The 15,520-nt window shown below is 38.6% G+C and overlaps 1 protein-coding gene across 2 annotated transcripts in view; it reads left to right on the top strand.

Moving 5' to 3' along the window:
- The window catches only part of Adad1 (adenosine deaminase domain containing 1), a 32,245-nt gene extending 19,626 nt beyond the window's left edge, over window positions 1-12,619 (top strand). For both annotated transcript variants that reach the window (XM_038348242.1, XM_038348243.1), the window contains 3 exons: window positions 5,703-5,940; window positions 11,237-11,369; window positions 12,506-12,619. In XM_038348242.1, the coding sequence (XP_038204170.1) occupies window positions 5,703-5,940; window positions 11,237-11,369; window positions 12,506-12,619 (485 nt within the window). The remainder of the gene's footprint in view (window positions 1-5,702; window positions 5,941-11,236; window positions 11,370-12,505) is intronic.
- Window positions 12,620-15,520: the final 2,901 nt, after the last annotated feature.

The raw sequence follows: 15,520 nt of genomic DNA, 5'->3' as shown, positions 1-15,520 counted from the left end.
TCCACTAACTACATCCTCTTTTCTTCCCTCCCTCCTTTTGCTGGTCCTCTTTGAATTGCACGGTGTGTGTGTACACATATATGCGTGTACACACACGTGCGCACATACACACACACACACATATATAAATTCTTCATATAAGAGAAAACATGACTAAATACGTATTGTGTTTATATACTGAATTCCCTTTTCCCATTCACCTGTTGAAGGGCACTTAGGCAGGTTTCATGTCTTATGTACTGTGCTTCCTGCTGTGTGTATTTGTGTGTGCGCGCACGCATGCCAGTACTGTGCTATTTTGGATCTATAGGTCAATTTGATATCAGGTATTGTGATAATTTTAGCATTGATCTTTCTGCTTAGGATTAGGTTATTTAGATCTTTAGTGTGTCCATAGGAATTTTCTAATTGTTTTCTGATTCTGTGAAGAATGCTGTTTTTATTTTGATGAAAATTGTGTCAAATTTGTAGTTTGTTTTTTGTTAACTATTTTCACAATAGTTGTGAAAAATTTTGCATACCAATGGATTTGAGAGGTCTTTGCATACTCTGTCTCAATTTCTTTGTTTAGTGTTTTAAAGTTTTGATTGTAAAGGTATCTCATCTGCTTGGAAAGATTTATCTCTAAATATTTTTAAGCTATTGAGAATGGGATTCTTTTCTTGGTTTCTTTCTCTGCAAGTTTGTCACTGATGTATAGAAATGTTAGTAATTTTTAAATGTTGACTTTGTAACCTACTTTGAGAAAAGTGTTTATAAGATCTTTGTGCGTAGAAGGACAGCCTTGTTTTCTTGTTGATATTAGAGGAAACGCTGTAAGGTTTTCCCCACTTAGTATAATGTTAGCTGTAAACTTGTTGTATGCTTCTTTTATCATGATTTCTCAGGGCTTTCCTCATGAAGAAATACTGAACTTTGTACATGGTTTGTCCTGCTTCTATTTGAGATTATGATATGATTTCTGACCCTAAGTCTATCATGTTCTGTATCATAAAGCATTCATTTGTATATCCCAGAACATCCATCCTTAAATGCCTAGAATGAAACCAACTGGACATGGTTCACGTTCTTCATGTGTCATTGGATTTGGTTTGCAAGTGTTTCATTGAGAACATTCACATCTGTGTTCTTTGAGGCGATCAGCATATAGTTGTTATGTCCTTGTCTGGTCTTTGACATCACAGAATGAGTTTGGTAGTGTTTCATCCCTTTCTATTTAATAGACCAGGTCAAAGATGTGAGACTTTTTAAAATATTACCAAATAGCCCCAGTCAACTCTCTAGTAACCATGGGTGAGAATACATGCTCATTTCCTATGCTCCATAGGGAACTACTATTTGATACTTTTTAAGATCATATGGTTGACTAATGTTCTTACTATGTTTACAGTTTTAATCAATTCAAATACTTTCTCAAGGCATTTTAAATGTTTCTAAATCTTCTGTAGAAGTTCCTCTTTGTTTTTGATGAATATGAGTTTGAGATCTAAGAAATTTATGTGCATTTTCTGGAATCACAGACTTGATGAAGAGAGTTTTTGTTAAGTTTTATGATGATGTTTTTAAAAAATTGTCATTTGTATGATGTAACTTTACCCTGTAGTTATAATGTTGTTTAAGAGAATAGACATTGATTCCTTTATGTAGTTGGTTAGTGGTTTGGAGCAGGAGCATAAGAATTAGATATCTGGTCATTTGACTGCCAGCTTGCACCTGGCAGTTTAGGGTGGTGGTATATAGACAATAAAAAGAAAATGGTACTGGATAATTGCTTCAGGCTTTTCGTCTCACAATCTCTGTGGGTCCCAGATGAAAATAATTGGCTGTCTGGTTTAACCTTAAAAAGTCTTATGTGTATGAATAAGAAAATGAAGATTTCCAGAACTCTTGGAATCTGCCTTATAAACCCAGAAGCATACATTTTAGAGACTCTTTGGGGGTTCTGACACAGGTAATTGAATGGCTCACATTTTTAGCAATTCTCACTTTAAAGAGAGTGATTTGATACCTAGGACATCTTGAGAGTTAATTGAACTTTATTTGTTGTATCATACAGTTTATTACCTAATACAAGTAGCACTTACTAAATGCCATTCTAAATAGGTATTCATCTAAGCCTGTTAAAACAATAAGTAAAGTGGAATATAGGTGTGAGCATAGCCAGTTATGTTAATCAAGCAGCTCCAGTTCTTTACAGACTTCTTCCTTTTATATAATTGAACTTTGCTTCCCTTTTAGTTCTATAGAAAGGAGCATTACAGATTAAATTTAATTCTTTGAAGATGACTTTATCTTCTTTTCTCTTAAGTCCTTTTTATAATTCATTTGTGTTTGTGTTCACATGTCACAGTATATATGTGCATTTGGAGGTCAGAAGGGATCTTGCAAGAGTAGGTTATCTCCTTCCACTATGTGGTTCTGGGACCAAACTCATTAGGAATTATGTCAGGGACCATACAATTCTTTATATTTATTCTTCCAAACCTATGTTAACGTAGCAGAATATGAATGCAAAGAACAGTGTGTTTAAATTTTCATTTTAGTTTCTGAGAGGTTTTCAGGGTCTTTAATAGGAGGTTTAGGCTTAAATAAAGGGCGAGAGGCATGCATAACCAGTCCCTTGTTAGGATCATTGTCACAATTCTAGTTTCTCTGCAAGATTGTCTGACAAGTTGCCAAACTCCCACCCTTTTCCTGGCTGCCACTAGGATCCCAGACTTTTCCAGTTTCTTGGGGTGCATCTAAATCTTAGTAGTTTGATAGCCAAAGTGAGCTGTGATAGAGACACATTTGGGTCTCTTGAGAATGCCTTCACTCTTTTCAACAATACTGTGCGAGTACAAAGAAAGCTGTTATTACTGTTTATAATGTCAACCGAAAATGGTCATTCTGTGAATTACTTTGTGTCCTTAAATTGGAACATTGTGGTTCCAAAACAGCCATATTTTGTGCTCATTAGGTATACAAAATTATTTGACTTTCACCAACAATCAGATGCTGATTTCATGCGGAAACCTAAAAATCAAGACAGAGTGAACAGGTTCTTTCTGGCAGAACTCTGTAAAAAGTACCATTTCTTTGTGGTTCAGTACTGGTTCTTTTAATTTTTTTTAATTTGTTTTTTTATTTTATGTATTTTGAGTGTTTTGCCTGCATGTGTGTCTGTGTACCATGGGCCTGCAGTGCCTGGAAAAGCCAGAAGAAGTCCTCAGATATTCTAGCACTGAAGTTACAGAAAGTTATGAGTGGCTGTGTGGATGCTGGGGATCAAACTCTGGTCCTCTGGAAAAACAGCCAGTGCTCTTAACCCCTGGGCATGTTCCAGTCCCTGACTCTTAACCCCTAGGCATGCTCCAGTCCCTAGTTCTTAACCCCTGGGCATGCTCCAGTCCCTAGTTCTTAACCCCTGGGCATGCTCCAGTCCCTGGCTCTTAACCCCTGGGCATGCTCCAGTCCCTAGTTCTTAACCCCTGGGCATGCTCCAGTCCCTGGCTCTTAACCCCTGGGCATGCTCCAGTCCCTGGCTCTTAACCCCTGGGCATGCTCCAGTCCCTAGTTCTTTTTTTTTTTTCTCATGGTTTATTTTTTTTATATATTTAAAAATTTCCATCTCCTTCCCTCCTCCTCCCTCCTCCCTCCCCTCCTCCTCCCCCTTCCCTCCCCTCCTTCTCCCCCTTCCCTCCCCTTCCCTCCACCCATACCTCCCCTCCCTCCCTCTCAAGGCCAAGGAGCCATCAGGGTTCCCCACTCTATGCTAAGTCCAAGGTCCTCCCAACTCCCCCCAGGTCCAGGAAGGTGATCGACCAAGCTGAGAAGGCTCCCACAGAGCCCGTCCATGCAGAAGAATCAGAGCCCAGCGCCATTGTCCTTTGCTTCTCAGTCAGCCCCCGCTGTTGGCCACATTCAGAGAGATGGGTTTGGTCGCATGATCCATCAGTCCCATTCCAACTGGAGTTGGTGATCTCCCTTTAGTTCTGTCCCACCGTCTCCATGAGTGAACGCACCCCTCACGTTCCTGACTTTCTCCCTCATGTTCTCGCTCCTTCTGCTCCTCATCAGGACCTTGGGAGCTCAGTCCAGTGCTCCAATGTGGGGCTCAGTCACCTTCCCCATCTGTCGCCAGCTGGAGGTTCCCTCACGGTCCTGACTTTCTTTCTCATGTTCTCTCTCCTTCTGCTCCTCATCAGGACCTTGGGAGCTCAGTCCGGTGCTCCAATGTGGGGCTCTGTCATTTTCTTCATCTATCGTCAGGTGGAGGTTCTATGGTGATATGCAAGAAATTCATCAGTATGGCTATAGGAACTGGCCTTTTCAGGCTCCCTCTCCTCAGCTGCCCAAGGAACTAACTGGGGGCGTCTCCCTGGAAACCTGGGAACCCCTCTAGGGTCAAGTCTCTTGACAACCCTCAGGTAGCTCCTTAAATTAAGATATATGCTTCCCTGCTCCCATATCCACCCTTCCTATATCCCAAGCACCCCATTCCTCCGAGCTCCCCCCATTCTCCCCTTCACACTTTTCTCTCCCCATTTTCCCTTGGCCCAGTCTCGCCCAACCCTCAAGTTCCCAATTTTGCCTGGCGATCGTGTCTACTTCCAATATCCAGGAGGATTACTATATCTTTTTTTGGGAGTTCACCTTCTTATTATCTTCTCAAGGATCCCAAATTTATAGGCTCGATGTCCTTTAATTATGGCTAGAAACCGATTATGAGTGAGTACATCCCATGTTCATCTTTTTGGGTCTGGGTTACCTCACTCAGAATAGTGTTTTCTATTTCCATCCATTTGCCTGCAAAATTCAAGATGTCATTGTTTTTTACCGCTGAGTAGTATTCTAGCATGTATATATTCCACAGTTTCTTCATCCATTCTTCCACTGAAGGGCATCTAGGTTGTTTCCAGGATCTGGCTATTAACCCCTGGGCATGCTCCAGTCCCTGGCTCTTAACCCGGGGTCACGCTGCAGTCTGCAGTCCCTGGTTTTTAACCCCTGGGCATGCTCCAGTCCCTGGTTCTTAACACCGTCCTCCCCCTTCAAACCCCCCACCCCCCCCGCCCATGTTCCAGTCCCTGGTTCTTTACTTTTAGTCATTATTGGTTTTTTCCTTTTTGATCATTCCTTGATGGAAATTTTGTTATTACCTTGCCCTGATTCTGGTCAAATATATGGAAATAACTGCTAAGAGGATAGATGTGGGGTAGAGAAAATTGAGAAGTGAGCTTTAGGGTATTTGCAGTTAACCTGAAGCACAATTAATAAAAACTCAGAAAGAAAGATTGAGGTTCAACCTGAAACCTGAAAAGCAAAACAGCCAGCCACTGGCTCTTACCTCAGTCTCAGTCCAAAATGACAATCCTGTCTCCAGGAATCTCAGAATAAGACTGAGCCCGAGAGCTGTTTCCTTCCATTTTATAATCCTTTCTCCGGCTGGGATTAAAGGTGTGCCCTTCCTGGTTTCTATGGCAAACTAGTGTGGCTGCTGGGATTAAGGTGTGTGTCACCACTGCCTGGTCTGTATGGCTGATCTTCAGGCAAGCTTAATGATTAAAAAACAAATGAAATGTGGGATAGAGAAAATCAAAAGAGAAGTAAGCTTTGGAGTATTTATAGTTAACCTATTCCCATTATATACCTTTTTTTTTTTAGCACAATCTTTTCTTTTGACCTTAAATTTCTGAGTGTGTTTTGTTTTTGCTTTCTAGGTGATGGGAATTGCAGTGATACTAGAGGCTTAGAAATCGCAATAAACCAACGTGTTGATGATGCACTCACTTCAAAACTTCCCATGTTTTACTTGGTCAACAGACCTCACATTAGCTTAGTACCCACTGCATATCCTCTGCAAATAAACTTGGACCACAAATCACTCAGTCTGAACTGGGCACAAGGGGACAATTCTTTGGAGATTGTGGATGGCCTAAGTGGGAAGATCACTGAAAGGTGAGAATTGCTACTTTCTCTAAATCATGCATTAAGCAAAAGAAGGCTTTTTATTGAAATTTTATTCTTAACAATTCTGTACATTATTTATTGGATTCTGAACAATTGTATTGATTGTGGCCAGGTTTATGACATCATATTCATTATAACTTTCTTTTTGAATAATACAAGCTTACAAAGTTATATAGTAAATGGTGAAGCCAGCATTCAAACCCAAGGAATCTGGCTTTAGGCCTGTGTTTGTTAAAATATTAGAGTCATAGAATTGGTTCTACTAAGTCTAAATTTCTGAATCTGGGGTTAGGAAGCTGCATTTTTCACATTCTGTCCCAAATATTATGAACACACAAGTGTAAGAACTATTCTGATACCATGTGGTCACCCCTGTCATATGGATTTCAAACTGGAACCCCAATATAGACATTTTATTTCCAAAGGCATTATTGTTAATCATAATATTCTGTGCCTTTTGGATATTTCTTTGTGATATTCATTAATTCATTATTGAATAAAATTAAAACCTTCTAGTAATGGCTATATACTTTTTAAATGAGCAGTGAGTAATGCTAATAGCTTACTGCCCAGGGAGGCATTTTTCCCTTTGGGACTATAGCCATGGAAAGTTATCTAGGATCTAGTAAATAACCCTTACCCATGCACACACAAGCAGACCTGAGTAAACTCAGTATTCTTTTAGAGTGGCTTTTTTTTTTTCAAATTTACAGACTTTAAATATCCTCTTCAAATCTTTAAATCTTTAAATCTTCCTCTTCAAAGGACATTTAATAAAGGCCCATGCAACTCTTTTGGTATGAACATCATCAAGCATAATAGTCTTGGGGTAATATGCAGGATAGAGTCAAGAATAATACAGTCTGTAGCACAACAAATATATTGTCTGGCTTTGGATTATAAATAGATTCAGCCTTGCCTTACACATACACACAAATTTAAGATATTTTAAAACTCAGAAAATAATGGCATGACAGAATGGAGTAAATAATGTGAAACTAGTTTATTTCTTACTATGGTCTAGTATTTGCAAATAATTACAAATAAGGCAGTGGATGTGTCCAACTATAGACTGTGAGTTTTAGCCCCAAAGAATCAGTGAAGCAAAGAAAGTCTACTGGTACTAACCCTGTAACCCTGGCCCCAGGAGAAAGGAACAGGAGGGTCCTGAGTTAGACTAGCCCAGGCTTCTAGCAAATTAGGTGTTTGAGCTATATCTCAAAGATTCTATCAAAAAATAAAATAAAGCCGGGCGGTGGTGGCGCACGCCTTTAATCCCAGCACTCGGGAGGCAGAGGCAGGTGGATCTCTGTGAGTTCGAGACCAGCCTGGTCTACAAGAGCTAGTTCCAGGACAGGCTCCAAAGCCACAGAGAAACCCTGTCTCGAAAAACCAAAAAAAAAATAAAAAAATAAAATAAAATATTTTAAAGTCATGGTCTCATTATCTAACCCTGGTCTGGAACTTAGCAATCCACTGGCCTCTGCCTCCAGAGTACTGAGGTTAAAGGGTGTGTGCCACCATACCTAGGTTCCCAACAAGGTCTTAATTTTCTTTTAGTTGAGTTATTTACATATCACATTTTCATTGCCCATTCTTCTGTTGAGGGGAGTTTAGGTTTAGGTTGTTCCTTGGATGTTTCAAATAGAGCAGCAGTGAACATGACTGACCAAGTATCTGTGGAGTAGGAGGGTGCCACGTCCTTTAGATAATAAACCCAGGAGTGATATGGTGGGTCATATGGTAGGTTGATTGTGTCTGATGATTTTTATTACTGAGGTCCACAGTGATTCCATCAATTTGCATTCCCATCCAAAGTTATTAAGGGTTCTGCTTTCTCCACAGCTTCCCCAGCCTTTGTTGTCAGTTGTTTTGTTTAAATTAGCCATTCTGCCTGGAGTGGGATGAAATCCCAAAGTTGCTTCAGTTTGCATTTTCCTATCTGTTAAGGATAATGAACATTTTTTGAGGTATTTCTTAAGCACTTTTTTTTTCTTACTGAAAACTCCCTAGCCCATTTTTTAAAATTGGGTCATTAGTTTCCTTGATTCTTGTTTTGTTTTGTTTTGTTCTTGCTTGTTTGAGTTTTGTATATTCTGGGTATTAATCTTTTGCCGATGGATAGCTGGAAAAGACTCTCTCCCATTTTATGGGTTTCTTCTTTAGTCACTTGGTTGTTTCCTTATCTGTGCAGGTGCCTTTTAGTTTTATGAGGTCCCACTTGTCAGTCTTTCATGTTGATAGCTCAGCAAATGGAGTCTTATCCAAAAGTTATTTTCTATACCTGTATCTTATAGTATCTACATATTCCCTTGGCAGTTTTAGTGTTTCAGGTTTCAAATTGAGATCTTTGACCCACTTGAATCTAATTTTTGTGCTGCATGATAGATAAAGGTCTAATTTCATTTTTCTGCATGTGGACATTCAGTTTTCCCAGTACCATTTGTTGAAGATTCTGTCTTTTCTTCAGTGTATGTGTTTTACCTCTTTGTCAAATATCACATGGCTGTAGTTAGAGTATGCACATACACATAATAATAATAATAATAATAATAATAAATAAGCTTGAGATAGTGACATGGGAGGGCCTTAGGGAAGGAAAAGGGAGGACATTCTACACAGAGAAACCCTATCCCATAAAAGAAAAAAAATGAGGTGAAGGAAGGAAAGAAGGAAAAGGAAGAAAGAACATCTGAGTGCTGGGAAGATGGCTTAATGACCAAGAACAGTTGCTGATTTTGCAGAGGATTGGAGTTTGAATTCCAGCACCCACATGGGGTGGCTTACCACCACCTGTAACTCCAGCTCCAGATGATTTGACTCCTGTGTCTGGATTGCAAGGCTACTTAACATGCACATGTACATATGTACATATATTAATATACACATGCAGACATACTCATATAAATAAAATTTTTAAGAGTATACAACTCTGTGTGTGTGTGTGTGTGTGTGTGTGTGTGTGTGTGTGTGTGTGTTAAAACAGAGTCTATAAATAGGTTAGCCTCAGGTTAACACTCAGCCTGCTAAGTGTTAGGGATACAAGCATGGATCATCGTATCTGTTAGGAATCCACCAATCCTTGCACGAAGCAGATGTATCTTGCATCATGAAACATATTGAAAGATTATTTCTTTCCCAACATACACACAAAACTTACAAAAAACACTTGCTGATAATCAAAACTGCAACAAAAAATTGGCAGCATATTAAAACACATAGATATCGCATACAACAGTACTAATTGAAGTTTTTCCACAAGTGTAAATGTTATTTGCTTTTTTCCCCCTCTTTGGGGTCTTGCAGGGGCTGCCACCCAGCTACCAAATAAATCACACATGGAGGCTTATTATTACTTATGAATGCCTGGCCTTAGCTTGGCCTGTTTCTAACCAGCTTTTCTTAAATTATCCCAACTATCTTCTGCCTCTGGGCCTTTCCTTTTCTCTATTTTTGCATATCTTTCTTTACTTCTTACTCCATGGCTTCCTGTGGAACTGGAAGTCTGGCCCCTTGAGTCCTCCTCTCCTCTCATTTCTTGATCTCTCTACTCTCCTTTTTTCCTTCTGTTTATTCTCTCTGTCTGCCAGCCAACCTCTCCTTTCTCCTGCCTCACTCTTGGCCCTTCAGCTCTTTATCAGACCATCAGTGTTTTAGACAGGCAAAGAATCACAGCTTCACAGAGTTAAACAAATACAACATAAAAGAATGCAACACATCTTTGTATCATTAAACAGGTATTCAACAGCATAAACAAATGTAACACATCTTAAAATAATATTCTACAACATGTAAATGTGGTAGTAGAGATGACACCAAATTAGAAATTTATATTTATCACCATTATTCCTATCATCGCTCTGCTAGAGCACATAACAAGGACCTACTAAGGAGTAACTGTAAAAAGGAGAGTAGTAGGTGGTTTGTTAAAGAGTACAATACAGCTTTATTGACTCAGAACACTATCCTGATTGGTGAGGAAATGTCAGGGTGATGCTTGCTGTTATTGCTGTACATAACATCAATATGTTGAATAAAAAAAAGTAGACATAAAATATGGGGGACTGGAGGTAAAATGACCATTGTTAAGGGAATTTTATAGGTTGAAGCCAGTACCTCACAAGCACTAGGCACATGTTCTGCTGTGCTCCTCAGTTCTGCTGAAAAGCCCAAGGAAGTTACAGAAAATCTACCAACACTATCATGGTAGGAAATTAATATACAGAGATTAATTGATTTTGTATACATGAGTGCATGCTAACATTTGCTACATAAAAACTACCTCAAATTCAGTGATTTAAAGCAACACTATATTATTGTTTCTCAATAAATGTTTGGATCAGCTGAGCGGTTCTTCTGGATCTAGTTAGAACTCCTGCAGGCATCTGGAGTCAAGTGTGGGTCAAATAAAATGTCACTTTGGTTGATCTCTTAGAGGAATAACTGTCCTTTACCCGTTACTAGGCAAGTCGCATCACACTTGCCTGAACATGAAGGGGTCTCAAGAGAAGAATGCAGGGTTCCCCTGAAACCTAGACTCTGAACTTGCACATTTTCTCTTTGTGCACCATAACAAATCACAAGGCTAGCACATGTTCTAGGGGGCGTATGGCTCTTAAAAGCTACATGGAAACCAGAAGAATCGAGGATTTTTACAGTTTTAATCATCCGTCACAAGAACAGCTAATACATTATAACGAGGGGGAAATTGCTTAGTACAAAGGTTTGTGATCTGTGGACCCACTTCTGTTACAACAGACGAATAATGTATTCATTCATGTGCGTGCACATACATATGCATGGATGGATGGTTTCACAGTAGTGTTTTCTAAATTACAGTTTGCTTGCAGAGAATGCATTGCACAGTTTCAGGAGATTTGATACGTGTATCCACCCGGGTTACCTATTACTCTAGTCAGAATTCAGGGGCTGCCACCACTCCAGAAGGTGTTTCCACACTCCCTTTCTTCGGTCATAGGAGAATAACTCTTTTAATTGGTATTACCATAGATCAGTTTTACTTTAAACAATAGAAATATTCAAATACAAATATTGTTTTAACTTTTGATGCAGTACAGTAATAAGTTAAACTAATTTAAGTTAAATTAGCTTCTGACAGCAGTTAAGTAGCTCAAGTTGCTTCTTATCTAAAGTAGAGCTTCAGTACATGCATTCTTCTGCCTAGTCAGGATCATAAATGTATATGAACTGCCATTTAATACCTGCACTTGCCAGCATAAATTTTAATTATGATTATTGCATGTTTCATTCCTTTCAACTTTAGTTCCCCGTTTAAAAGTGGTTTATCAATGGCAAGTCGGCTTTGTAAGGCTGCAATGTTAAGTCGATTTAATCTGCTTGCCAAGGAAGCTAAAACAGATGATTTACTTGAAGCTCGTACGTACCACGCAGCTAAGGTAAGGTGACCATAGAAATGTAGCTAAAGACAGTAATGTGGCAAATCTATAGAGACAACAAAAATTGTTTAAGTAGTTCTGAATATAACATATTATCAAACTTATTCTGACAATATTGCTTAGCACCTTTTTGTTATACCCAGAGATACAAAGGTTATAAAACTTTTTACTGTGCATGGCATTATTAACTAGAGAATGTTAAGTCTTACAATAATACATTACTCAAAGTAAGTTTAATTCCAAACTCTAATTTAGACGTGACTTAGTAGATAATACAGATTATTTTCTTTCTAAACAAATTTTTGGGGGTGGGAGGGATAGATTAATAGTTAAGATTGCTTGTATGGCTGAGCGGTATTAGCACATACCTCTAATCCCAGAAGCTAGTTCCAGGACAGGCTCCAAAGCTACACAGAGAAACCCTGTCTTGAAAAACAAAACAAAAAAGATTGCTTGCACATGCAAGGCAAGCACTAAGCTAAAGTCACAGCACATACTGGATTTTATTTTTCTACTTTCATCTAATATGACATGGCATGTCAACTACAAACCTGTGCACACATTCTTACCTATGGTCATAACTACAAACCTGTGCTAGCCTGGCATTATAGAATGCTTACTGTATTAGTCAACTTACATGAAACTTCCAGAAAAATAAATCTAGAGACAGAAAAATGTGTAGTTGCCTGGAGCTAGGGCCAAAGGTAGGGGTATAGACTGACTGCAGGCAGGCACAATGGGCGATTTAGAGGTGGTGGAGTTTACCACTGGATTTTGCTGGCATTTGCACATCTCAATAACTTTAACAAAGACAAAATTATACACTTGCAGTGGGTGAGTTTTATAATAGCTCATAAAAGGTAGCTTTTTAAAGGTGTGTGTGTGTTTATAGAATATTAGAACAATAGTGATGGTAGTTATCTATAGTTTGGTTATTATAGGTCATAGGCCATACTTTTTATGCTCTTTCAGTTTTTTAACAAGTAAAATTGCCTTCTTAGGCATGTTGGGAAACGATAATTTTAAATTAAAACAGGCATTTAGAGTTTTTCATTTTTTTAAAACAAAGTTCAACAGTCTGGGGTTATTTACTTTGTAGGCCAATTTGATTCAGTTTAATTTTTTTCTCTCCCTAGCGTATGTCTGGGCCCTATCAAGAAGCTAAAGCACTATTGAAGTCCTACTTACAGCAGCACGGCTATGGCTCCTGGATTGTGAAGTCTCCCTGTATAGAGCAATTTAGTATGTGAACTAGACAACACATTGTCTTATTAAAAATCTTCTATTTTTGATGTGTTTGACTTGTAAAACTGTTTTAAAATATGGGACTTCAGCCTTCACAGTAGAAGTCTTGCAACAGCACTGCCCAGATATTGTTAAACATGTATGAATACTCATGTCACCTTGCATTGAAACATTATGCTCCTTTGCCTTTTTATAAAAATAATTACCAGACTAAACTCAAAGAGATCCTCCTGCCTCTGCCTCCCGACTGCTGGGATTAAAGACACGCACCACCACCATCCAGCTAGGAAATTGCATTTTTTGGTCTGTTTATTTTTTATTGTTGTTGTTTTGAGACAGGGTTTCTCTGTGTAACAGTTCCGGCCTGGAACTAGCTCTTGTAGACCAGACTGGCCTCAGACTCACAGGGATCTATCTGCCTCTGCCTCCCCAGTGCTGGGATTGTAGGTGTGCACCACCACACTTGGGTTATGTAGTGCTGAGAACTGAACCTAGAATTCCCTGCACTCTTGGCAAGCACAGTACCAACTGAGTGTACCCCCAGTCCTTCCTCATCTCAGAAATTGTGAGGATTTATAAACTAGAGAATAGCAAATGAGTCTTCAAGTACCCATCATCTTGCTTTAGCAGTTTTTAAATATAGGTAATATTAGATCACATAAACTTCCTCAATTGTTTCATGTTGGAGCAACATGTTACTTCATGAAAGGTAAAAGGTAAAAGTATGTTTGGGTGCATAACTCTGAGTCTATTAGTACACTGTAACAGTAGTATCCATTGTATGTGCAGACTGCTGGCACCAGCATTGCCATGATGTGTATAGTGGAATTTAGCTGCTATGTATCAGTCTATAGGTTTCCTATTACTCTTTTTTTAACTGAATATGCCCCAAATACTGACTCTTCTGTAGAGTTTTCCGCAGTATTAGTTTTGTCTTTTTCATCTCCACAATAACATTTACCAGTCTGTCTCATTTTCCAAAACCAATAGTGAACTAGAGTCCTCAAATTCAGTGTCAGGTTGTTAAACAAGAGTACTTGTGGACAGTGTCATGTACTGTATTGTGTGCGTGTATGTGAAGGTCAGGCAACAACTTGGGACTAAGTTCCCCTCCACCCCCAAATGGATCTAGTCTCCTTCCATCATGGGTTCCTCAGGTGGAACCCAGATAGTCAGGCATTCAGGACAAGAGCCCTTACCCACAGAACCATGCTGCTGGCCCAGTGTTGTTTCAAGAGAAGGCACCAGCCACGTGGTGCTAGCGTGAATTCTTTTTTTTTTTTTTTTTTTCAAAAATACATTGACTATTTTAAGTTTGTATATTCTATATAATTTTAAGGCTTAGGTTGTTGATTTTCTAATGTTTTCCTCTTATGCATATCTTTATTGGCCTAAGCCTCATATCCTTATAGGCACAAATATTCTTATTACCACCATATACTCTATGTACATAACAGCTCAATGAGGCAAACTAATTTTATTAATTATATTAACTCCAAATTCATTATAGGACACACCTTCTGTAAATATAGTTTACAAAAAACATTAGACTGTGAATATAATAACAGGACTTGTCAGCTTCTTATTTATCAATAAACTATGCAAGAACTGCTAATCCCTGCTTCCATATATAAACATATGGCTTTCTTGCTTTTATAGGATAGAAGCAATATCTTGACCTTAGGAGTCAAAAACTTGGTGCAACACCAAATAAAGCTAATAAATATGACCTCATCTTCCATCTTAATAGTGTGCCAATTTTTATATCTGTAGCTGGCATTATTAAATCCATTAATTTTCCCTTATATATAACTTCATCTATCAAATATGCTTTTCTTCCTAGCCTATCACCCCTAATATTCTACTCTAACATTTCTAATTACTGACACTGAATTGCTATTAAGTCTATTGAACTATCTGTTCAAAAGTTGACTATTTCTGTCTCCTCCTTTTACCTTTGACTTTTTTATTTGTAACCTGATCAATGATGGAGTTTTCTCATGGTATATTTATTCCGAAGCCCACCGAAACTGTCTGATCAAATATCTCCTATTTTAATCACCATAATTATCCTTACTTCAGCCAACAACTATTTATTGGTTAGGAAGGCATAGGTACTGTATTATTTCTTCTTATTAGCTGATGATTTGGTTGAGCCGACACAAACATCATAACCCTCTAAGCAATCTTATTAATCACATTAGAGGCATTGGGTTCATTTTAGTTATAACATGATTCTGCCAGACACCAACTCCTGAGAACTTCAACATATTTTTCTTTGGAAAAACAACATCAATTTAATTCCTCTCCTAGGCCTTCTAATAACAGCCCCAGGCAAACTGGAACAATTTGGCCTCCTCCCCTGACTCCCAGGGGAGATGGCCCTACCCAGTCTCAGCACTCCTTCACTCAAGTACTAAGTACTGCAGCTGTTGCAGGGATCTGCTTAATAATCTGATTTTACCTACTTATTTCAAATAATAGTACTCTTCTGATACCTACATTATGCTTTGGCTCATTAACCACACTGGTCACTGCCAACTGTGCATTTACTAAAAATGACATTAAAAATGTAGCCTTTTCTAAATCCAGCTCACTAGGCCTTATGATAGTAACCTTAGGGATAAGTCAACCCTATCTAACTTTCCTTCACATCTTCACATGACGTTCTTCAAAGCTTTGCTTTTCATATGCTCAGGATCACGTTATCCACATTCTAAATGATGAACAAGATAACCTAAAATTAGGTAGTCTACTAAAAAGAAAAACCAAACCCCTTCCATTTACATCATCTTGTCTGACTACTGGTAGCCTTGCTTTAGCTGGCATTCCTTCCCTTATAGAACTGTAGTGAAAAGACCTAAGCATTAAAGTCATTAACACATCTAATACCAACACCCGAGCCC

This window comes from Arvicola amphibius, chromosome 11, assembly GCF_903992535.2.
Source record: "Arvicola amphibius chromosome 11, mArvAmp1.2, whole genome shotgun sequence".
NCBI classification, from domain to species: Eukaryota; Metazoa; Chordata; class Mammalia; order Rodentia; family Cricetidae; genus Arvicola; species Arvicola amphibius.
Note: the sequence above shows the minus strand (reverse complement) of the source record. Positions and strands in the feature narration are given on the sequence as shown.